Source organism: Trichomycterus rosablanca, chromosome 7, assembly GCF_030014385.1.
Source record: "Trichomycterus rosablanca isolate fTriRos1 chromosome 7, fTriRos1.hap1, whole genome shotgun sequence".
In the NCBI taxonomy this organism is placed as follows: Eukaryota; Metazoa; Chordata; class Actinopteri; order Siluriformes; family Trichomycteridae; genus Trichomycterus; species Trichomycterus rosablanca.
This window is the reverse complement of record NC_085994.1, coordinates 13,870,759-13,894,809: the sequence shown is the minus strand read 5'-3', so window position 1 is coordinate 13,894,809 and position 24,051 is coordinate 13,870,759. Positions and strand designations below refer to the sequence as shown.

Genomic DNA, 24,051 nt, shown 5'->3' with positions numbered 1-24,051 from the left:
AAAAGCCATCTGAATGGGGCAATATTTGTTCACATTATTGTGTGTAGCATTATGGAGTTGGGTATTGTTAAGGATGAGTTAACAGTTCATCGGTAGTTATTAACGTCCTTTGTAATATTTATTCAGGCTGCACCCATATGAATGAACTGTCAATTGAACTTGCTGCACCCACATCCTTACACATACTACAGAGTTTCTGTTTCTTTTACTGTTTACTGTTACTTACTGTAATGTATGACTTTAAAATATGTTTAGAATATGCAAGCTAAAATATATTTGACCCTTGAATAGTTATTTATGTACAGTAATTGTGTTTGTTAATCCACACCTCAGTCTGAATTGTCTAAGTGAATAAAATATCAATCCAATTTACCAATATACACTGATCAGCCATAACATTAAAACCACCTCCTTGTTTCTACACTCACTGTCCATTTTATCAGCTCCACTTACCATATAGAAGCACTTTGTAGTTCTACAGTTACTGACTGTAGTCCATCTGTTTCTCTGCATGCTTTGTTAGCCCCCTTTCATGTTGTTCTTTAATGGTCAGGACTCTCCCAGGACCACCACAGAGTAGGTATTATTTGGGTGGTGGATCATTCTCAGCACTGCAGTGACAATGACATGGTGGTAGTGTGTTAGTGTGTGTTGTGCTGGTATGAGTGGATAAGACACCGCAGCGCTGATGGAGAACTGTCACTGCTGGACTGAGAATAGTCCACCAACCAAAAATATCCAGCCAACAGCGCCCCGTGGTCAGCGTCCTGTGACCACTGATAAAGGTCTAGAAGATGACCAACTCAAACAGCAGCAATAGATGAGCGATCGTCTCTGACTTTACATCTACATGGTGGACCAACTAGGTAGGAGTGTCTAATAGAGTCTACGGTGAGTGGACATCTACAGTGGGTATTTAAAAACTCCAGCAGCGCTGCTGTGTCTGATCCACTCATACCAGCACAACACACACTTACACACCACCACCATGTCATTGTCACTGCAGTGCTGAGAATGACCCACCACCCAAGTATAACCTGCTCTGTGGTGGTCCTGTGGGGGTCCTGACCATTGAAGAACAAGGTGAAAGCAGGTTAAAAAAGTAGAACTACAACGTGCTTCTATATGGTAAGTGGAGCTGATAAAATTGACAGTGTGTGTAGAAACAAGGTTTGAATGTTATTGCTGATCAGTGTATATTACTTTCACATTTCTTGGCTTTTTCATATTTGTTTTTAGGCCAATTTAATGCTGAATTTCATTGTACTATCTGGGCCAAGTTTATGCCAGAGTAAAGTTGCTATCTGTGTAGAGAGATCTTGTATTGGACAAATCTGGGCAAAGCAAAAGTTTAGCAACTCATTTAAAATCGGCGAGTACATTTTGTTTGTTTTGATGCTCACTGGGAACAAATTTGACATTATAAAATACATCAATAATATTAAAGAGATTATAAAAGGGCATCCAAAACATGCAACCATGTATAGTAAAAACGAAAGTCTCTGGACCATTTAGATACAGGGAAATTCCTCTTGCAACAACAATGTAAACAAACAAGCTGGTACAAATTTTACAAGATGTGGTAATACAGGTATACAATAACAACTCAGGTTATAAGATAAGTAAATTGTAAGTAATCTGGAGAGAAATTATGTAATTTTGCTATTTATGCAGTTGCAATTTGTTTACAAGTTTTGAGTATGAAGGCATTTGTCATTACAATAAATGACTGGATTGGTATGAGAAATCAAGTCTAAATTCTAAAGGCTGGAAAAGAATGCAAGGGAAAACAAGTTTATCATGTAAGCGACTGTGCATGTGCACTTACCTGTTTTTACTTACTAAAATAAAAAAGAAATAGTTAATATCTTTTTTATTTATTTATTTATTTTTAAAAAATATTTTCTTTATGCATTTTCTCCCCTTTTTCTCCCTTTTAGCGTGTCCAATTGCCCAATTGCATCATGCTTCCTCTCCACTAATGCCGATCCCTGCTCTGACTGAGGAGATTGAAGCTAACCCATGCCCCCCCCGACATGTGGGCAGCATGCCGTATGCATCTTATCACCTACACTTTGATGAGTGCAGTGCAGCTCAGCACTGTGTACGGAGAGACACACCCTGAGAGCACTCTTTTCTCATCTCTGTGCAGGCACCATCAATCAGCCAGCAGAGGTCGTAATTGCACCAGTCATGAGAGAGAGAGAGAGAGAGAAAGAGAGAGAGAGAGAGACCCCATCCAGCTTAGTACCGCCCATATCTAAACAACAGGTTGATCGTTGTTCATGTGGCTGCTCAGCCTAGCCGGCAGGCAGAGCTGAGACTCGATACAATGTATTTGGAGAACCCAGCTGTGGTTCCAGCCTGTGTTTTTATTGCTGCACCACCTGAGCAGCCTTTTTTATCTATTTAAGTTGTGGATAATATACAAGCTTGGAAGGTTCTTCACTAAATTGTATTATTACGCTTTTTAATATATATGTGTTAAATATGGAACTGTAATTTTACATTATTACATTGGTTCCTGGTGGTAGTGGGCTAGAGTAATTTACCGCTGCACCACTCGAGTGCTCATAATAAGAATAATAATAAGAATGGCTGTTTACACAAAATTTACTCAAATTTTAAAAAGTCATTATTTTAGGTAGTTTAAATATTTGTTATCTACTATTTCATGTGTACTTTTGTATCTATTTAGAAAAGTAATATTATTATCATTTATTAAGTCTTGTACCGGCTTTGACTAGTAAGGACCCCAGATTTCAGTTGTTTTGGACAAATTCATTCATTCAGCACAGACTCAAAGAATTGGTTTATTATTTTAAAACATTGGTTTATTATTGGCTCTATATTAAAAATGTAAATGAAAATGTAAATTTTAAATTTATATTTAATTTTATTTAATTTTTATTTTATTTAATTTTTATTTTTAAATAATTATTTTAGGTAGTTTAAATATTTGCCATCTACTATTGCATGTGTTCTTTTTTATGTATTTAGAAAAGTAATAATATTATTTATCAAGTCTTTATCAAATACTATAAATTATCAAGTTCCTGGTGGTAGTGGACTAGTGTAATCTACCACTGCACCACCCGAGCGCCTATAATAAGAATAATAATAAGATTTGCTTTAGAATATTTTATTATAAAAAATGCAAATGACTGCTTACACAAAATGTACTATTATAATATTATATTATAATAAATAAATATAATAGTAATAAATATAATACTGTATTATAATGTATTAAGTCTTGTACCGGATTTGGCTCTGGACCCCAGTTTTCAGTTGTTTTGGACAAATGGGCGGGGCTACTTCAGCACAGACTCCTCCTATTTAAAATAGTCCCCGCCCCATGTGTAAGACCCTCCCTTTTTCGGTCCAAACCGATTCATTGGCCTGTGAACCGCACGCCACTGATTCTGCGGTAAAGATGGCGGCGTCAGAGGGGGCGCGTAGTGGCTTCGGTGAAACCCAGAGACCCCCGGTGGGTCCGTTTTAGAGAGAAAAACAACCGGAGCGGCTGGAAGAAAGAACTCCCGGTTTACAGAGACACCGAGCGCCGTTAAACTGGAGTGAAGTGATTTGTGACAGATTGTAAGCGGGTGGGTGGGTTCTCTCACACTGACCGACTGTTAGCTGTGGCGCTAGCTAGCGAGCTAAGGGGGGGCAGAGGCACAGCGTCGATAGGCCGCTCCGCTGCTGCTGCTGCTGCTGCTGCTGCTGCTGTTACAGGAGGGGGGATGTGATCCCGGCGGACGCGCAGTTTCCTTCCGTCCCGGCGGACCTTTTCAGGAAAGATGGGACAGCAGGTAGGGCGTGTGGGTGAGGGTGTATCGGCGGGACTGCAGAACCCACCACAGCACAGCCATTCCCAGCAACAGCAGGCGCAACAGATCAAGGCGAACCGGATCAGCAGCAGCAGTTCTGGGAGGAGACCGCGAGAAGCAAGCAGCACCGGTAACCCTGCCTGCAGACTCGCCGCTAGCGCTAATCAGCTGGACCCAGGGATTAATATATTCACCCAACATTCAGGTAAATCTGCACACATCTGCTTCCTCTGTCCGAGAGCTGATGTTTTCCTGCTGTCAAACCAAAGCAAGGTCATATCTGCTATCTGATGATGTCCTAATAGGGACGATCTTAAACTCCAGCTACAAAACTACAACCATGCATCACCAGGTCAGGGTGTGTATCGTTAACACGGTCATCTGCCATGAAGTGGGTGATATGGCATAGAATATCATATCAATTAAATCAAGACATTTCAGTGATGCTTAATAATTTAGCTTTGGTTGTGCTACTCAATGGTCAGAAAAACAGAAGCCATGCCATACACTGCTATCAGTTATTTTATTTCATTCTCAATATTCCATTCAGTTGTATATAAAGTTTGTAGGCTAGCAATTTAGGCATCCATGCACTGACATCAGTAGAGCTGCACCAATCATAGAAGTGTGATGTCACGCCCTGGCTGGCCACCATATTTCCAAGATCAGTACGAATGGTACATGTTTATTTCATTTTTATGAATTGCTTTTTATCCTGGTCAGGGTTGTGGTGGGTCCGGTTTTAACGTAAATCACTGGGCACAAGGCAGAATGAACAGGGTGACAGTTCATTGCAGTTTCGACAAGCCCCTTTCCTGACATAGCCAATGATGTCTGTGTAGACACCTGGTCAATCGATAGCACCGTTGAGATTTGAATCTGTGGTGGGCTAACGTAATAACCCACCCGAGCACAATTGTGGATTGATCCTGTGTTCACACTAGCAAACCACAAACCACTGATATTTGTTATTTAATGTTTGTGTGAAGCCACTGTTCTTTATATGCACACAGTTTTATCTCAAATAACTTAAATGATTACATTTACATTACATCTGTAACACAAGCCAGACTTAAATTCAGATTTTCATATAAATATGCATACATGCCCAGCCATCCATGATCTTGGACATTGAATAATCAACCATCTTCCAGTACTCTTATGTCCAGCTACTTTCTTCTGGGGCTATTTTGGATGTTTTCAGTTTTCACTTTGACTGGCTGCACATATGCAGCCTCATACACAGAAGGGTTTGATGCACTATGTGTTGTGACACATTCACCTAATTCACCTGCATTAAAATGATCTGCAGTTTAAGGCAACGTCTTTTTTTTGTTGCTACATATCAGACGCCATTGCCTTCATGTCCTCTGGCATCAATGAGTCCTGGTCACATGACCGTGGGTTGTCTCCGAGCACCCCTTGCTGTTTCAGCCAATTTACTAGTTCTGCAAAGATGGCAAATTTGCACTTCTTCAAGTCTATAGCCAAATCCGGTGTATTATCTATTACAAGCACAAAATGGTCATTTAATTTCATTCCTTCTTACTGACTCAAAATTAAAGCAAGTATATCACTAGGATTGCTTCTCATGTTATTTACTCATCTCATATCCAAACGATTGGTAAAACATAAATGAAAATGGCGGTGCATGCCTTTTAATCAGAACATAAATATGTCTTGTGCTTGGGTGGTGCTACTACGCTAATCCACTACCTCTGAGATCCAGGTTCCAAACTCGGTTCAACCGCTCGGACTTCTACACAGACATGATTGGCTATGTCTGAGGGGGCGAGATGGCTGAAGCCCTGCGATGGATTGGCGCCCTGTCCAGGGTCTTCCTGTCTTACACTCAGTGTTTCCCGGTGGAGTCAGATCCACCATGGATCAAGCGGTTGATGAAAATGAAATACATTTATACATTAAAGCACATTAACTACTTATTTGGTGGAAACGCTTTTCACATTTTTTAGTTTGGCAAGCTGTTTCTCATCATTATTCCTGTACCTTAGCAGTATTAGGTGACTTGGCAAAATCAATGCTCACATACTCTTTTCTGACTTCAGTATCCCAGCTATAATGAACATGAGCTTTTTTTGTATAATGGCTTGTTTTCTCTGGGCTCATCGTCCTGAAGATTGCTTTTTGGCTGCTTGGGTTTTTGCGACAGGTATCTCTAATGCATGGACTGATTGTTGATATCTTTCTGGAGGTCGGTTATGGGGAAGCACCGATGTTAGACAGACCTGACACAGAGTCAGCTGTACTATTAATATTGGGACGGCACAGTGGCTTAGTGGGTAGCACTGTCGCCTCACAGCAAGAAGGTCCTGGGTTCGATCCACAGGTGGGCGGTCCAGGTCCTTTCTGTGTGGAGTTTGCATGTTCTCCCCGTGTCTGCATGGGTTTCCTCATATGAACTGATGAATCTTAATGTAATGAGTAACTACCGTTCCTGTCGTGAATGTAACCAAAGTGTAAAACATAACGTTAAAATCCCAATAAACAAACAAACTCAATATTTGTCTTGTCACTTTAGCCTTCTTGTACTAGAAACTAGGGCTGTCGCGCTAACCGCAATTTTGAAATATCGCGGTATAGACCAGCCAACCGCAGGGCATGCCAAGCAACCGCATCACCGCGATATTCACGGGCCTAATAAATGTTAAATAAATTCATATTGAAAATGAGCGAGGAGCGACATTTTCCCGCAACCTGTTCTCATGCGTTGCTGCTGAGTGTCAGGCTTTGTGTTTTAAAATGTAAACAATCGCAACAGGAATTATAGGCAAGTTTATTAATGATCAAATTAAGTTCACACTCAATAAAATACTTGTAATTTAGACTATATTCAAACAGCCTCGGCGTACTAAAACACTTAATGACGGTTAATATGGCATTGCAGCCTGCAAATATTCTCTTGCTGGCTTGCTGGAATTATTTAAATGTATTTTTTCGTTGAATAAAAATGTATTGAAACGAATAATAACTTAAAATGTAGTATACGTATATTGTTATGTTAATTATATCTACTAAATAGATAGTTAATAGTGGCGCAATAACCAGGCTAGATTTGCTTTGATCTGTAAAGTCGCATGCAGGATCAGTACACGTGTGTATTAGTGTAACATCGGTAACGTCGGGAACATCACTCCCTCACTCAGATCCTCTCTAAACCACATCAGGTGAACATGTTGGTTCTTCTAGCGCGCATGATAACGCAGGTTTAAACTCTTACAGACTTTATTCTTTATTCTATTTTTTTTTACCATATTTTGATTAGATGTGCGTTTAAAATATTTAGCCTTTTGTTTCACACTGTATATCTAGCCTAGAAGCTAAATTTAAACCTTTTTTAATAGAGAAAAGACGTGAATCCCTGCTCTGTTCTGTATTTAACATTAAACACGCATTTCATTGGTCTTAAAGCGGTCTCATCTTTGTCATTATAAAGCAATAATATATCGAATCATAGCCTAACAATAAAGCTTGTTTATATAGCTCTAAAATCCAGATTAATTAAGTAATTTTCAAAAACAACAACAAAAAAAAAAAATGGCGATATCACCGCATACCGCGATATTGAGACAGGTTGAATATCGCAGGGGGAAATTCTTTCACCGCGACAGCCCTACTAGAAACCAGATACCATCCATTTTACTATGACAGCAGTAGGTGTTTTTACATGCCAAAAGGTACTCCACTTTCTCAAATTTCACACATGCCATTTTCCAGATTCGGATTCAGTTTACTGCACGCTCATAACACTTATGATTAAGACGATGCTTATGATAATGGAAGTACTGTATCGATTGCACTGTCCTTCTATCCTGGTATCTGAATCCTGCTTATTTGGCTTTATTGCACCATAAACACTTGACTAGATTGCACATCTTGTGATTTAAAGGCCCTTGTTGCGAGGCACTGCTCTTTTTTATGCTCACTTCACACCCTCAAGTGGTGAACGTATGTCATGGGGTCTGCTTACGGGAAACCGAACTATTTAAATCCTTTTTCTTTGAAATTGAAGAAAATGACCTTGTATGCATACACACAGCCTGCTGTGTTGTGTTGTTCAGCCCTAGTTGTGCAAAAAGGCCAAAGAGAGTGGCATCAGCTAAGGGTATGCACAGGGTTCTTTTGTTGGCTGGACAGTACTAATGCCTCTCATTTTATCAGGTCAGATCATAGAGTTTCTCTAAAACTTGTCCACTGCAGCATATTCTCCCAGAGGCCGGCTGTATCAACGTCCATGTAGACATTAGAAATGACAGTGACGGGACTGAATAGATGCCTACTTATACAGTAGACCCTTGACTTACGAACTTAATTGGTTGGCTGTTCTTAAGTCAAAATGTTCGTTAGTTAAACCTATTTTTCCCATAAGAAATCATGTAAATAGAATTAATCCGTGCCAGACCTCCCAAATCACATCCTTACCTAACCTTTCTAATATCTTAAATGGTCTTTTTTGTTATAAATACAAATACATTTGACTTAAATTTAAAATTATAGAATAGACATTCCTGTAATAAATAATAATAAACAACAATACACAGTAGTACTGTACTGTACATAAACACACATCACATTTCAGTACAGTACGTGTGCTGTATCATACACCATAATACATTGTATCTTCCAGAAACAACAATAACTCATATTTCTATTATTTCCTTCTTTATTTCAATAGTGTTGTATTTTGTAGGTGTAATTTCACGAAAGAATAACTTCCTTCTTCTCTCTTACTCAATGTCCCCTCTGTCTGATACACAGTGACATCTACTGGCAGGAGTAATTATACAACAACAAAAAACTGTGCTTTCTCTGCACCTTCTCTGGGGACATTTTAATATTGAATTTTACAAAATATAAAGAAAACACCATCCGCTGTCCGAATGTTCGCTCACTAGAGAGAGAGAGATAGAGAGAGAGAGAGAGAGAGAGAGAGAGAGAGAGAGAGGGTTGGAGTCAACTTGTTCGTAGTCCGAAATTTGTTCATACATTAAGTTAAAAAAGATCGCTCGTAACCCAAAATGTTTGAATGGTAAACCATTCGTAACTTAAGGGTCTACTGTAGTTTGAATGTCACAGAAGTCACACATTGCTCAATCTGACAGTCAAGCTGGTAAAGTCGACACGATAAGGACATCACATGAATTAATTTTACACTCTCCTTTTTTGACCTGTCATGTGTTTTTTTCATGGTGCATTAAGTTTTGTCTATAATCAGGATAATGGCTTGGTGTGTCTAGTTTTATTATGCCAGTGAATAAATGCCCTACTGGACATGCCACTCTCTTAGCATCCTGTGTCATGCCATGAAAGGTTACAGGAACAAAGAGACTTTTTCCTGTCTTAAATACACCTCTCTTTCTCTCTCTTGACAAAAAGGCTCGTTTCCGTTTCTGTCTCAGCTATTAAAATATTCAATGCATGCAGTACAGTTATGCTGCTTTCAAAGTGCTTTTGTGCTGTTTTGCCATTGTTTTCTGTGCAGTGCCAGGGGTGGTGCCACTTACCTTGTCACTGCGATACAGATTTGCCACTTTGCTGTTTGGTTTTTACAGCTTGCCACTGCGCTCAAAGCTAAGTCTTGATGAACCTTTTTAAAGCGCCACCATTAGACAAACTGTTTATATGACTTAGTCAAAAGTGAAGCACAGACATGGAGGAGACAACATGTTTCACAAAACCCTGAACTGATATGTTCCACTTTAAATTGGATAGTACAGTGGCTTGGTGGGTAGTACTGTTGCCTCACAGCAAGAAGGTCTAGGGTTCGATGGTCAGGTGGATCGGTCCGGGTCCTTTCTGTGTGGAGTTTGCTTGTTCATCTTGTGTCTATGTGGGTTTCCTCCTAGAGTACAAAGACATGCAAGTGAGGTAAATTGGAGATACAAAATTGTCCGTAACCAGTAATTACCTGTCCTGTCATGAATGTAACCAAAGGGAAGGGCAACAATGCACTGATAGACTTGCAGCCAATTTAGCCAGTGGTGTTTGATACCGTGTTTGATACTCATCCTACAGCACCTACAACTTTTATTGTCTACAGAATAAACAGAACTCTTACTTTTCCATTTTTCTGCCAATCTAGTCATATCCATTTTCCTCGTTGTATCTCTCCTCTACTTCTGCAGTCCCCTACCCAGACAGTGGAGGGCTGAACCTAACGCACGCCCCTCTGACACGTGTGCAGTAACCAACTGCATCTTTTCACCTGCACAAAGCAGGTTTACACAGGGATCGTTATCACACATGTAGAGTCACATGCTGCTTTCCTTTATTCCCTGTCTCTGTGCATCCACCATCATCCAGCCAGCAGAGAGCCTTTAACTGCCGTTGCAATGGGGAATCTCATCGACCCGTCCTTTCTCAAACATCGCCAATCGTGTCTGAGTAGCCCGACCAACTGATAGCAAAGTTCAAGAGTTTAAAAGCAGTGATGGGTTAGTGTATTTTTAAGTGCCTGGTATAGTATGTTTTTAAATCGGTCATCACACATTCAGTAGTTGTTTCCATTACCAGGTGACCTGTTCTGTACCTGTGCTGCATGTGGTTACATTTCTTGGCCAGGAACCAAGTGTACTGAAATTAACTGTATAGGTGTAGCAGTAAGCAATGTGGACTGTTGATCGGGCACATGCATTATGTCATCAGAATAGGAAGTGCAACAAGACCTTGAGCCTAGCACGAAGGCTGACATAAACATTTTCAAAACAATTGCAACACATGGGGTAGCAAATGTAAAACACAGAGCACAACAACCACAGCTGGGCAAAGTGCCAATGTTGTTGCTACTCTATTGTTACCCTCATGTATCTGCTCTCAGCTTTTTGTGGAAAATACCATCACAGCCTCACCTTCAACAAACCCCTCCCACTCCTTCTTTTATTAGTGCCCTTGTCCAACTGGAAAAAGGCAATAGCACGTTAGGTCCCTTTCAACCTACCAACCTAGAAGGAAAGCACCTACTGGCAGGAATTAGAGTTTTAAGCTGTGTAATGCTGTTGTGACTTGTACTAAGAAGCTAGCGCTAATGCATGTGAAGTCTGTATCCCCACCTTTATTTAAACCGAGAGCACTGACCTGACAGTGACTCTCGTGAATTTCTCAGTTAATCATTTATTTATTCGTTCATTTGCATCTACTGGTAGACCCTCAGCCAGCCGATAGCACCACCAAGATTCAAACCTCGGTCTTAGCGGTGGTGGGCAAGCCTAATAGACTTCTGCGGCACCCAAGCATCTATGTCAATTAACAGGTAACATCCCTAACAAGATGGGCGGCACGGTGGCTAAGTGGGTAGCACTGTCGCCTCACAGCAAGAAGGTCCTGGGTTCGATCCCCAGGTGGGGCGGTCCAGGTCCTTTCTGTGTGGAGTTTGCATGTTCTCCCCGTGTCTGCGTGGGTTTACTCCGGGTGCTCCGATTTCCTCCGACAGTCCAAAGACATGCGAGTGAGGTGAATTGGAGATACTAAATTGTCCATGACCGTGTTCGATATAACCTTGTGAACTGATAAATCTTGTGTAATGAGTAACTACCGTTTCTGTCATGAATGTAACCAAAGTGTAAAACATGACGTTAAAATCCTAATAAACAAACAAACCCTAACCCCAACGTTTGGTATACATCCTGTTTGGTATGAATCCAAGGATCTGGAACGGATTAAGGACGTATACCGAGGTACCACTGTACCCGTGAGCAGACTTTATCGAAGTTTAAACACCTTAAATCTCCAACCAGATTCAGACTCATTCATCAACACTTATTACCTATTATGACTGGCAGTAACAAATATGGAACCTGATGCTGACTGTCTCGTCAGGCAAAAGCAGACTCACAGTTCACACTGATGTTTGGGGAAACACTGTATGAGTTGGGATAATGGAAATGATTAAAATAAATAAAATGTCTGCATTATCATTATGAAGTAAAATTATACTACAGTTATACACAGCAGACAATACATCCAGTATACATAGTAAATAGCTTTTGTTGGGGTGTGTTTACTATTTCATCTGCGGTGCGGAAACACTGAAGAACAGTAATCCGGCCCTTAAGTTAAAAAGTTTGAGGACCCCTGCACTAAATGATAAGAACTATAATATATATTATACTGTGACATATCGTACAAATCGTCTCTGAGAAAACTAAAAGTATACCTGCACGGCAATGGGGCAAAATGCTGGAACTAAAGTGTATTTAGTGGACAACACACACAGCTGCCTACAACCAATAATCAAAGTCAGTACATAAAACAGGGTTTGTTGAAGATGCATGCAACTCACCTGTTTATGTTAAGGAATATCATCAGCACATCAGCCTTTTCAGGCTATCAGCCTTTGTTTGTTTATTAGGATTTTAACGTCATGTTTTACACTTTGGTTACATTCATGACAGGAAACGGTAGTCACTCATCACACAAGATTCATCAGTTCACAAGGTCACATCGAACACAGTCCTGGACAACTTAGTATCTCCAATTCACCTCACTCGCATGTCTTTAGACTGTGGGAGGAAACCGGAGCTCCCGGAGGAAACCCACGTGGACACGGGGAGAACATGCAAACTCCACACAGAAAGGACCCAGACCGCCCCGCCTGGGGATCGAACCCAGGAGCTTCTTGCTGTGAGGCGACAGTGCTACCCACTTAGCCACCGTGCTGCCATCAGCCTTTGTTGTGCTTTTGTTTTATAAAGCAAAGTCACACTTTTGACCATTTATAACTGTCCATATTGCACACTTTGTTAAAAATAGCTATTCATGCTATAGCTTAGACACACTGTTGTGTTAATGCATAATGTAGTAACACAGACAGGTCCTGGCAGATATGTACATACGTCCTTGCTGATAGGAATACTTTGTTTACATTAATACTTTGTTTTTTTTTTTCACATTAGTACTTGTCATTTTGCAGTGTTATTAGAAAACTATCATCACAGTCATATGGAAAATCTTAACCTGTCTATTTGATTCACTTTTGAGATGTGTTGGCACTAGGGGGCAGAAGCAAGCCATAGCCTCTATCAAATAACCCCCCTCTTCCCTGTCCCCATTTTGGTTTTTGTGGTTTTATTACGTACAACCTGTATGGCACCAGTGATTGATTGTTGAGTGTGTTTGGGGGATATGAGGAAGCCGTGCTGGTCTCTGGCTCGGCTCTGCTAAGTGAAGGATGGTGAGTGTGTTCCTCAGCTGCTCCTTTAATCCTGCTTCATTAAAAATGCCTCATGCCATTCGGGCTCTTCCCAGAGCAGCTCGGCTCATCCTCCTCTCATTAAATGAAGGATTAGTGGGAAGAGGAAATGATTGCACTCTGGACTCTGGTGGGGGTGATCATAAAGGGGACACTACTGTTTTGCATCAGTGGACAAGCCTACTCCTGTATGTAAACAATAGCAGTGGTCTACACCATCATTGTTTCTCTGGTTCATTCCAGGATCCAGCTGTCCTATGTCCACTTCCTGTAAAAATATGATTAGCGGAGAGCTGATGTTTTTAGTGAGTTGGATAATACAAAGTTGTTGACTACTAGCACAACGTTATGAAGTGCTGGATCCTGCACGTTTAAATCTTGTCATTGATTTGCTGGGCATCCACACAAACATAACTGGCTGTGATGTGCGATCTCTGGGTCTGGTGTGTCTGCGGTCACTTGAACCTTAGCGTAAAAGCTGACAGTTTATTTGAACTGAGAGTGGAGTGACAGATCTCAGACATCTCTGGGTCAACAGAAGCTCATATATTATATAAGGCCATTTATTTCATTTTCATCAACCGATTTATCCTGGTCAGGGTCACAGCAGGTCTGGTTTCACCAGGGAACACTGGACACAAAGCTGGAATACCCTATACAGTGTGCCAATTCATCATTACAGCCATCCTTTCTCCTCAGACATAGCTAATCATCTCTGTGTAGATGGTCGGCCAGCTAACAGCAGGGTGATCAGCTAGCATAACTGACCACTGCTGACCACTTTGGTTTACTTATACTAAGTCATGAGATCCACTAGCACAAAATATAACTGTAATATGACATGTGCTGGCTGTGCAACACTCATTCTTTAGTCTGTATTTCATTAAAATATAGCTTAATTAGTAGTTACATTATATGTGACGGTTACTGTGTTTAAGGGGGGGGGGCGGCACGGTGGCTAAGTGGGTAGCACTGTCGCCTCAAGAAGGTCCTTGGCTGGATCCCTGGGTGGGGCAGTCCGGGTCCTTTCTGTGTGGAGTTTGCATGTTCTCCCCGTGTCCCCGTTGGTTTCCTGCGTGAGCTCCGGTTTCCTCCCACAGTCCAAAGACATGCAAGTGAGGTGAATTGGAGACGCTAAATTGTCCAGGACTGTGTTCGATGTGGCCTTGTGAACTGATGAGTGACCACCGTTCCTGTCGTGAATGTAACCAAAGTGTAAAACATGACGTTAAAATTCTTATAAAACAAACAAACAAACTGTGTTTAAGGGACTTTGAATGGTGATGTATAGAAACCTATGCTATTTAAAAAGGCTCAGTGATCAGATAACCATTAGATGGTGTGCTTTTACAACTGCTTACATGCCTGAAACAAGCCCACTTCAGGTATTTCTCCTTGTTCAGGCATTTCACCCCCTTTATCCTGTTAAATGATCATGTTCTACTTTTCTGCCTCACCTAACAACTCCACAAACATCACCTACAAACAGAAGTCGGCCATTATCAGATTTTATCAGCAGTGCCCTCCATCGCAGATGCTTGCTGAGGTACATTTACAGTGCAGAATAACTGTTTTTATTCTCAGGGTTCCAGAGCAACCAGGTAATGTAATGCATTTCTAATCTTCCATATTAGTAGTACCCAGATACCCGACAGCATTTAGCTTCTTCTACTGCTACAGACTTCCACTTCTGACCCAGAAGCACCATAACTACAACACTCCCCCTTTGACACATGTACAGTAGCCGACCACTTCTTATGTCCTGCCTGAGGCGGGTCCATACTGGGATCTGTATAGCCCATATAGAGCACTTGACCATTATCCCCCATGTCATTGTGCCAGCAGAGGTCATAATTGCAGCAGTTACGAGGAATCCCTACAGCCAGCCGCCCTCGGACAAGCCAATCACTGCCCATGTAGGAGGACGGCGGCAGAGCTGAGATTCAAACTCTTATCTGCCCCATTACTTCAACTGTTGATATACAATATGTTGCTATTTAAAAAAAAATTATTTATTCATGCATTTTCTCCCAATTTAGCGTAGTCAATTTGTCTTCAGCTGCTGGGGGATCCCCGATTGCAGTCGAGGTGGGTACATTGCTGCTCACGCCTCCCCCGACCCACACGTAGCCCTTTGCGGAACCTTTTTTTCCACCCATGCACTCTGCACAGGTGCCTCCATCTGCTAATCAGAGTCCTTACACAGCGTTTGAAGACCCCACCCACATAGTCCGGTCATCCCCCCCTTAGCAGAATCGTGTCTGCTGCAGGCACTGCCAGTTACGCCCGCTAGATGGCGCCCAGCCGACAGAGTTCAGAATCTCGGCGCTGGTGTGCTAGCGGAATATCTTGCTTATCTTACTATTTGATTGACAAATTTACGTTTATGGCATTTATCAGACACCTTGATCCAGTTCTAACCAATTACACTGAAAGCGAGATTGAAGGTTGAGGGCTTTGCTTAGGGAACTCAGTGGTGTCAGCTGGGGTTTAAACCAGCTCTCCTTTGATTACTGGTCCAGTGCTGTAACCGGTGAGACATGATCACCCTAAATATTAACAACTATTCATACTATATTTATAAAGAGCATATACAGGGGTTGGACAAAATAACTGAAACACCTGGTTTTAGACCACAATAATTTATTAGTATGGTGTAGGGCCTCCTTTTGCGGCCAATACAGCGTTAATTCGTCTTGGAAATGACATATACAAGTCCTGCACAGTGGTCAGAGGGATTTTAAGCCATTCTTCTTGCAGGATAGTGGCCAGGTCACTACGTGATGCTGGTGGAGGAAAACGTTTCCTGACTCGCTTCTCCAAAACACCCCAAAGTGGCTCAATAATATTTAGATCTGGTGACTGTGCAGGCCATGGGAGATGTTCAACTTCACTTTCATGTTCATCAAACCAATCTTTCACCAGTCTTGCTGTGTGTATTGGTGCATTGTCATCCTGATACACAGCACCGCCATTGGATGCACATGGTCCTCCAGAATGGTTCGGTAGTCCTTGGCAGTGACGCGCCCATCTAGCACAAGTATTGGGCCAAGGGAATGCCATGATATGGCAGCCCAAACCATCACTGATCCACCCCCATGCTTCACTCTGGGCATGCAACAGTCTGGGTGGTACGCTTCTTTGGGGCTTCTCCACACCGTAACTCTCCCGGATGTGGGGAAAACAGTAAAGGTGGACTCATCAGAAAACAATACATGTTTCACATTGTCCACAGCCCAAGATTTGCGCTCCTTGCACCATTGAAACCGACGTTTGGCATTGGCACGAGTGACCAAAGGTTTGGCTATAGCAGCCCGGCCGTGTATATTGACCCTGTGGAGCTCCCGACGGACAGTTCTGGTGGAAACAGGAGAGTTGAGGTGCACATTTAATTCTGCCGTGATTTGGGCAGCCGTGGTTTTATGTTTTTTGGATACAATCCGGGTTAGCACCCGAACATCCCTTTCAGACAGCTTCCTCTTGCGTCCACAGTTAATCCTGTTGGATGTGGTTTGTCCTTCTTGGTGGTATGCTGACATTACCCTGGATACCGTGGCTCTTGATAGATCACAAAGACTTGCTGTCTTGGTCACAGATGCGCCAGCAAGACGTGCACCAACAATTTGTCCTCTTTTGAACTCTGGTATGTCACCCATAATGTTGTGTGCATTGCAATATTTTGAGCAAAACTGTGCTCTTACCCTGCTAATTGAACCTTCACACTCTGCTCTTACTGGTGCAATGTGCAATTAATGAAGATTGGCCACCAGACTGGTCCAATTTAGCCATGAAACCTCCCACACTAAAATGACAGGTGTTTCAGTTATTTTGTCCAACCCCTGTACATACTAATACTAGTATTAATGTACTGTTTTTTGCATGTGTAATTTACAGTGGTGGTTAATGTACCCATCAATGTACTGCATATTTGATTTTGCATGGTTTTTATGCCATTTGCTCATTATGATACAATCCTCCTATTTATCCAGGCTTGGAACCTGCACCAAGGGTGCACTGCTGTGTGTCCATCACGTATTGCCATGCGCTTCCTGTATTTGTAAGCTTGGAATTCAAACCCACTGAAAGACATGAATTCAGTTATTAGAAGTGGTGTCCCAATACTTTTGTCCATATAGTGTCTGAATTCCATTTTATCTCAAGTTTGTTTTATAAATCTATGTTGGTCTCTCAAATCCATGACTTTGTGTTCTCAGCATTGCTGGTTTTATGGGTCCCTGACTGTTTATTATGTTCCTGCCTAGAATAGAATAGAATCTTTATTGTCATTATACACAAGTACAATGAAATTTCGAGTGGCATCTCTCCAATAGAGTAGCAGCAGTAGAAGAAAGACAGTAGTAGTAATCACACAGAAAAATTATTTGCACTCTAAAAAAAAGATAAAAAGATAAAAATAAAAATCTTTGCACTCTTAAGTGAATTTACATTTTAGCTTTAAATTTTAAATATTAACTGTGTGTGTGCAAAGTCTTTTTCAGTTCTGTGGTGTGTGATGGAGGCCACAGCTCTAGTAAAAAGCTGTTCCTTAGTCTATTTGTGCGTGCTTTTATTGTCCTAAATCGATTGCCTGAGGGTAGTAGCTGGAACAGTGTGTGTCCGGGGTGTGTAATGTCTTTGAAGATGCTGCTAGCCTTCTTCCTCAGTCGGCCAGCATACAACACGTCCAGGTGTGAAGATGTCCAGGTGTGAAGATGTCCAGGTGTGAAGATGCTCTCATTTAGTACTAGTACTACCTGGCAAAGTGCTGCTTGCTGTTTGGTTTGTGGAATGTAATTTGCACCTTTGTGTTGCACACTTGGTTAAGTTCAAGCATGTTAGGTAAGGTTATGATGCCTGGGAGGTAAACACAATCAAACCTGGCTCTGTACTTTCTGTACTTTGAATACAGAAACATGTCCTTCCTTTAGGTCATTGTCTAATGGATTAGCTTTCTATTAAACTTCCATTAAGTGATTACGTCTTTACGTCACGCATTAAGGTGCTCACTTTTTATACTCTCTTTTTTACTATGTGGACTGTGTACAATTGGATTGAGGACAGGATACTTTGAACTAGCATCCACACCGCTGCAGTTCTTGTAGGTGTTTGAAGAACAAAACCGCTGGGTCTGGATCCAAAACAAAGATTCAAACTAAATTCTATGCTACAATTGACAAGGTTTGCATTGGAAATATTAGCACTGGACCTGATGTATGAACAGGCCAGCACAGATCAGGCATAACAGATTATGCATAACATTATGACCACCTTCCTAACGCTGTGTTGGTCCCCCTTTTGCTGCCAAAACAACCCTGACGCGTCGAGGCATGGAGTCTGACACCTTTCTATCAGAACCAGCATTAACTTCTTCAACAATTTGAGCTACAGTAGCTCGTCTGTTGGATCGGACCACACGGGCCAGCCTTCGCTCCCCACGTGCATCACTGAGCCTTGGCCGCCCATGACCCTGTCGTCGGTTTACCACTGTTCCTTCTTTGGACCACTTTTGATACTTTTGATACTGACCACTGCAGACCGGGAACACCCCACAAGAGCTGCAGTTTTGGAGATGCTCTGACCCAGTCGTCTAGCCATCACAATTTGGCCCTTGTCAAACTCGCTCAAATTCGCACGCTCGCCCATTTTTCCTGCTTCTAACATCAACTTTGAGAATAAAATGTTCACTTGCTGCCTAATATATCCCATCCACTAACAGGTGCCTTGATGAAGAGATTATTAGTGTTATTCACTTTAGCAGTCAGTGGTCCTAATGTTATGCCTGGTCTGTGTGTGTGTGGCAGTGACCGCATGATGCAGTAACTGTAAGAGGAAGAGGCTTTTGCTGGAGGATGCTAAGACAGTCGGTTTCTATAAATACGTTGACGCATTAAGGAAGACTGGATTTTACCGTTGTGGTATTGGTAGATTCTGGTGGACACCTCCAACATGCTGCACTGACCCTATGATGACAAGAAAATGAATTTTACTGCATTGCTGAGATGATGCTCATATTTATTTATTTTTATATGCGCCAATACAAGTATTATATCTCTGTAAGTATCTCGGTATTAGGAGTAAATGATTTTGTTCGTTCTTGGCTTGTACATGCGTAACATTCATTTTTATCCCAGTTATTGGATTTCCTGTGTATAAAATGTCTCTATATGCCAGCTCTGGAATCACTGTATTGTTTCATCTCTAATGTGAGACGCAGACTGAGCCATTTCAATTGATCAGTCGAGTCCCTGAAGAACAGGAGCAGTGTCTTAAAACTTCAGCATGAAACTTGCTGACATCGACTAACATCTCCTTATTTCCTGCTTCTCACATGATCAGCATCGTCCAGCTGAGTCAGAGCATTGAGAGGAACTGTATTTTATTGCAAGTTTCAGTTGACCACACCCCCACCCCCTCTCAAGTCATGCAAGGTGCTGCTCCTGGACTGGTGTTCCTAAGTTGGAGAAAAAAAGTTCTGTTGTTATAAATACTAGAGATGGGACGATCGATCGGCTACGAATCGGTATCGGCCGATTTTTAATCAAAATATGCTATCGGCGATCGGCGATATTTCCTAAAAGTAGAAATGTGGAGTGATCCAGACTTTGAGCTACGAAGCACCAACCATCACATCACCATTCATCAACAATCGTACAGAAACCATCGTGAAAGCTCTTACGATGTAATTTTGCTGATTGTAATATTTACTTTAAAAAGATAATTCAACCCGGTCACATCTGAGTCGATTCTATCAGCACGTTATATAAACTCCTGGTTCACTTTGGTAAATCGTAAGCGGTTCTTACTTGTGATGTAGATGAGAACAGAAGACGTTACAGAGCCAATCAGAGGCAAAAGTTTATTCATTACCAAATTCGTTAGTTCAGGATCATCTGCTGAACTTTTAGAAAACTTTTAGCTCCTTAGACGGAACGAGTCTGACTCGGTTACAGATCTGTGGTAATAGCAGTTTAATGAAGCTTTTTAATGTAAGAGAGTCACACAAAATGTTCTGTAGTAGCTGGTGTTTATTTAAAACCACGACATTTAATTAATAACAGTGAACAAGGAGAGATAACTGAGAAGAGAAACTTACGCTTCACATAAAAACGAATCAACTCATGAATCAATGAATCACTTATAGCGATACTGTGAACTCTGCGTCTCTGTAACTCTGTAACTGCGTCTCTTCTAAAGGCACAAACACACACACACACACAAGCGCGCGCGCTGCTCCGGTTTATCTTTACTGTGAGGCTCTTTTTAAGTTTATTAACTGCTTTTATTTACCCCCAGATCGGAATCGGCTATCGGCCGATGTCCCTGAAAGGAGATCGGAGATCGGAATCGGTGCCAAAAACCCAGATCGGTCCATCTCTAATAAATACATAACATAAATACAAAAAACAGGTTATTTGGCCCCCAAGATATATATATGGCTACATTGGTACTTTACTATTTAATAATTTGATTCCTATTTAATTCTTATTTTTATACTAAAACTTCACCTCCAGCACATTCATTCATTCATTGCTTATAACCACATTGTAGAGCCTTGTGTGTGTGACTTGATGGTCACAGTATTCAGTATTTGTTGTTACAGGAACCATTCAGTTTTAGTTGTTGTTTTAGTATTTGTGCTGATAATTCTTTACAGTGTGTACTTTCATTGTTGTATCACGCTACAACTATGCTACTTCCTACCTACCTACCTACAAATTTGTATCAGAGTGTATCACACTATGTTTTATTTTTTGTTTGTTTATTAGGATTTTAACATCATGTTTTACACTTTGGTTACATTCATGACAGGAACGGTAGTTACTCATTACACAAGATTCATCAGTTCACACAAGGCTATATTGAACACAGTCATGGACAATTTAGTGTCTCCAATTCACCTCACTTGCATGTCTTTGGATTGTGGGAGGAAACCGGAGCACCCGGAGTAAACCCACGCAGACACGGGGAGAACATGCAAACTCCACACAGAAAGGACCCGGACCACCCCACCTGGGGATCGAACCCAGGACCTTCTTGCTGTGAGGCGACAGTGCTACCCACTTAGCCACTGTGCCGCCCTTTATTTTTTGTATGTCTGTGACTTTATATGTCTGTGGCTGATTTTACTGTCATAAGTACATAGAATATAAAACGTTTTCATTTCACGTATATTTCATGTATATAATGTAGGTTTTGAGTACTATAAGGTTTGATTGGCATGAAACGGGTGCAATATATATAAAATTTTCATTCTTTATTTAATATTTAAGTATTGTACAATTACCATTAGCTCTCCCTTTAACAAATAAAACGACGTTTGCAGTCTCCCAGTCACCACTGATGACGTGCACAGTCATACCGTTATACCAAGGTAGGATTCCACTGTACAACTTGATCACAGGTCTGTTGTAGAAAAGTGGATGACTTTACATATCTATGCTTCAGACGGCACGGTGGCTAAGTGGGTAGCACTGTCGCCTCACAGCAAGAAGGTCCTGGGTTCGATCCCCAGGTGGGGCGGTCCGGGTCCTTTCTGTGTGGAGTTTGCATGTTCTCCCCGTGTCTGTGTGGGTTTCCTCTGGGAGCTATCTATTTCTCCCTATTTTTTATTTAAAATTTTGATGTCAGAGTGAAATTTTCTTTCCTATCAAACATCATTTTAAAAAGTAAAACAGAAACCTTACTTTTTATGTTACAAAAAACACAACTTTTTTTCTATTTATTTATGCATTTTCTCCCATTTTTCTCCCAATTTAGTGTAGTCAGTTTGTCTTCCGCTTCTGGGGATCCCTGATTGCATTTGAGGAAGGTATATTTCCTGCTCACAGCTCCTCCGACCCGTGAACAGTCCTTAACGAACCCCTTCTTTTTCACTCATGCTTTCTGCACATCTATCTGCTAATCAGGGTCCTTGCACAGCGTTTGAAGACCCCACCCACATAGTCCGGTCATCCCGCCCTAGCAGACACGGTAGACAATTAGAGTCTGCTGCAGGCACTGCCAATTATGCCCTCTAGATGGCGCCCAGCCGACCGAACCGAGGAGTTCAGAATCTCCGCTTTGGTGTGCTAGCGGAATATCCCACTGCGCCACCTGGGCGCTTAAAAAACCCCCACAACTTTTAAAGAAAACATAATCAATACTCTAATGCCTTCTCTCCATCCCACTTATTCCTCAACATCTGGCTGCCAACTGCCTGTCCACCAGCCAGCAGAGGCTGCAATCGCAGCAGCCATAAGAAATCATTTTGGCCCGCCTTCCCAAAGACATAGCCAATCACGTGCACTGTTTGAGTGCTGGTTTATGACTTTATAAAGAAGAGTGAATGTGTGTATGTGTGATGTTCAGTGGAAGATGTGCACTTCAGCACTTGTTTACAAAGCAGGAGGAACATGTTGGAATGTGTGTGTGGGTTGTTGGCGAAGAAACAGAAGTGAAAACCAAAATGAAAACAAAATCTGTGTGTGTGAGAGAGAGAGACAGACAGAGCGAGTGAGAGAGAGAAAAACTTAGCACTGTGGTTTAGTTACAGCATGAGCAGCTATTAAATATATGTAGGTACAGTGGTACCTTAAAACTCAACATCAATTGGTTCTGGGAGTGGCGTTATGGTTGCTTTTTTAATAAAACGTAAAAAAGAATTATTCTTTTCGGCTGCTTCAGGATGCCATTCTTGTCGGAACCCTCCTAATTATCCAAGCTTGGACTGGCACTAGGGTGCACTGATATGTGTCCTCACCAATAGCAAGGTTCACATATTGCCATGTGCCTTCTGTATTTGTGAGCCCAACCCAGGCTTTGAACCCCTGGAACCCAGACACCACCATTACCGGCAGCGTGGCTCCTACCATTACACCACATAAACTTACTGACTCCTCTCAAAAATGCACTTGAAAAATGAGTACATCAAAATATGCTGACAAATAATGGAATATTAATTGAACCCTGTTGGCTTTATGGTTAACAGGCTGGAAAAGAGGTTGTTCTGGGAGTCCATTACGCTGAGAGTGGGAACATGTAGGGCTACTCATTAGATCCCCTTGTGATGTGTGTACTTTAGGCCAAACAGACAGACTGCATAAGGAAAATGACTTCAGGCACATTTGCCCACTATACCCCAGTGCATAACTTTATAGCTTGCTTGACAAATGAATGGGTACTGGATGCCACCCTGACCATCAAACCTCTTAGCAAACCTCTTAGCGAGCTTTGCCAGGATGTGATGCAGCAGTCCTTTATTCTAGTGCTCTGGTGCTTCCCATCTGTTGTAAACAGTCTGATGAATGACTGTCATAATCGGAATTCACATACCATAGACGGTGACATCACACTACTTAATTGTTGCATAAGGGGGCTTTCACATGATACACGGCAAAACTGCTTTCTGCTGGCTGTGCCACCGATCACTACGCTTACATAATAAACCTGATTGACAATATGGACTTTAGTGTCAGTGTTAGTTTGTAGAGGAACGCTCTGCCAATAGTCAGCATTTTGTTAAGTTAAGAGTGAATTGATTCATATTGAAGAGCTACGAAGACACGACAAGCGCTTCCAGGTTGAGGAAACTTAAAATTGTAACACAGTAACACCTTGGACGTGATGCCAATCAATCACAGGGTTTCAAACACATAGCCGATCGTTTCTGTATTCAGATGCTTCACCGACTCTGCTGGGTACTAGAACCCTTTATTCCAGCGGTGGTGGGCTAGTGTAATTTACACATTTGCATTTACAAAGCAAAAGCATATTTTTCTATTGCCTATCAGCAACTTAGCCGTAACGTTTCATGTTAGTTTTGGCTAAATGCTCCACAGTTACGCTTTTTTTCCATATCTATTCCAACTTTCTTTTTTAGCTGTACAATGTTCTGTCTACAAACACCAAGTATTTAGTGTCACAGTGGCTTTAATTTAGTGCTGGACGATTTTCCTGATTAATTCGGGTAATTCGAATTAGGGCTGGGCGATTTTGCAACACAAAAAAAAAATCTCGATTATTTTTAAATTATTA

At 41.5% G+C, this 24,051-nt stretch overlaps 1 protein-coding gene across 1 annotated transcript in view; it reads left to right on the top strand.

Annotated features, from left to right (window-relative positions):
- The first annotated feature begins 3,441 nt into the window (after positions 1-3,441).
- Positions 3,442-24,051, top strand: part of abl2 (c-abl oncogene 2, non-receptor tyrosine kinase) — a 47,627-nt gene continuing 27,017 nt past the window's right edge. The window contains exon 1 of the mRNA XM_062999035.1: positions 3,442-4,038. Within this exon, the coding sequence (XP_062855105.1) occupies positions 3,804-4,038 (235 nt within the window). The 5' untranslated portion in view covers positions 3,442-3,803. The remainder of the gene's footprint in view (positions 4,039-24,051) is intronic.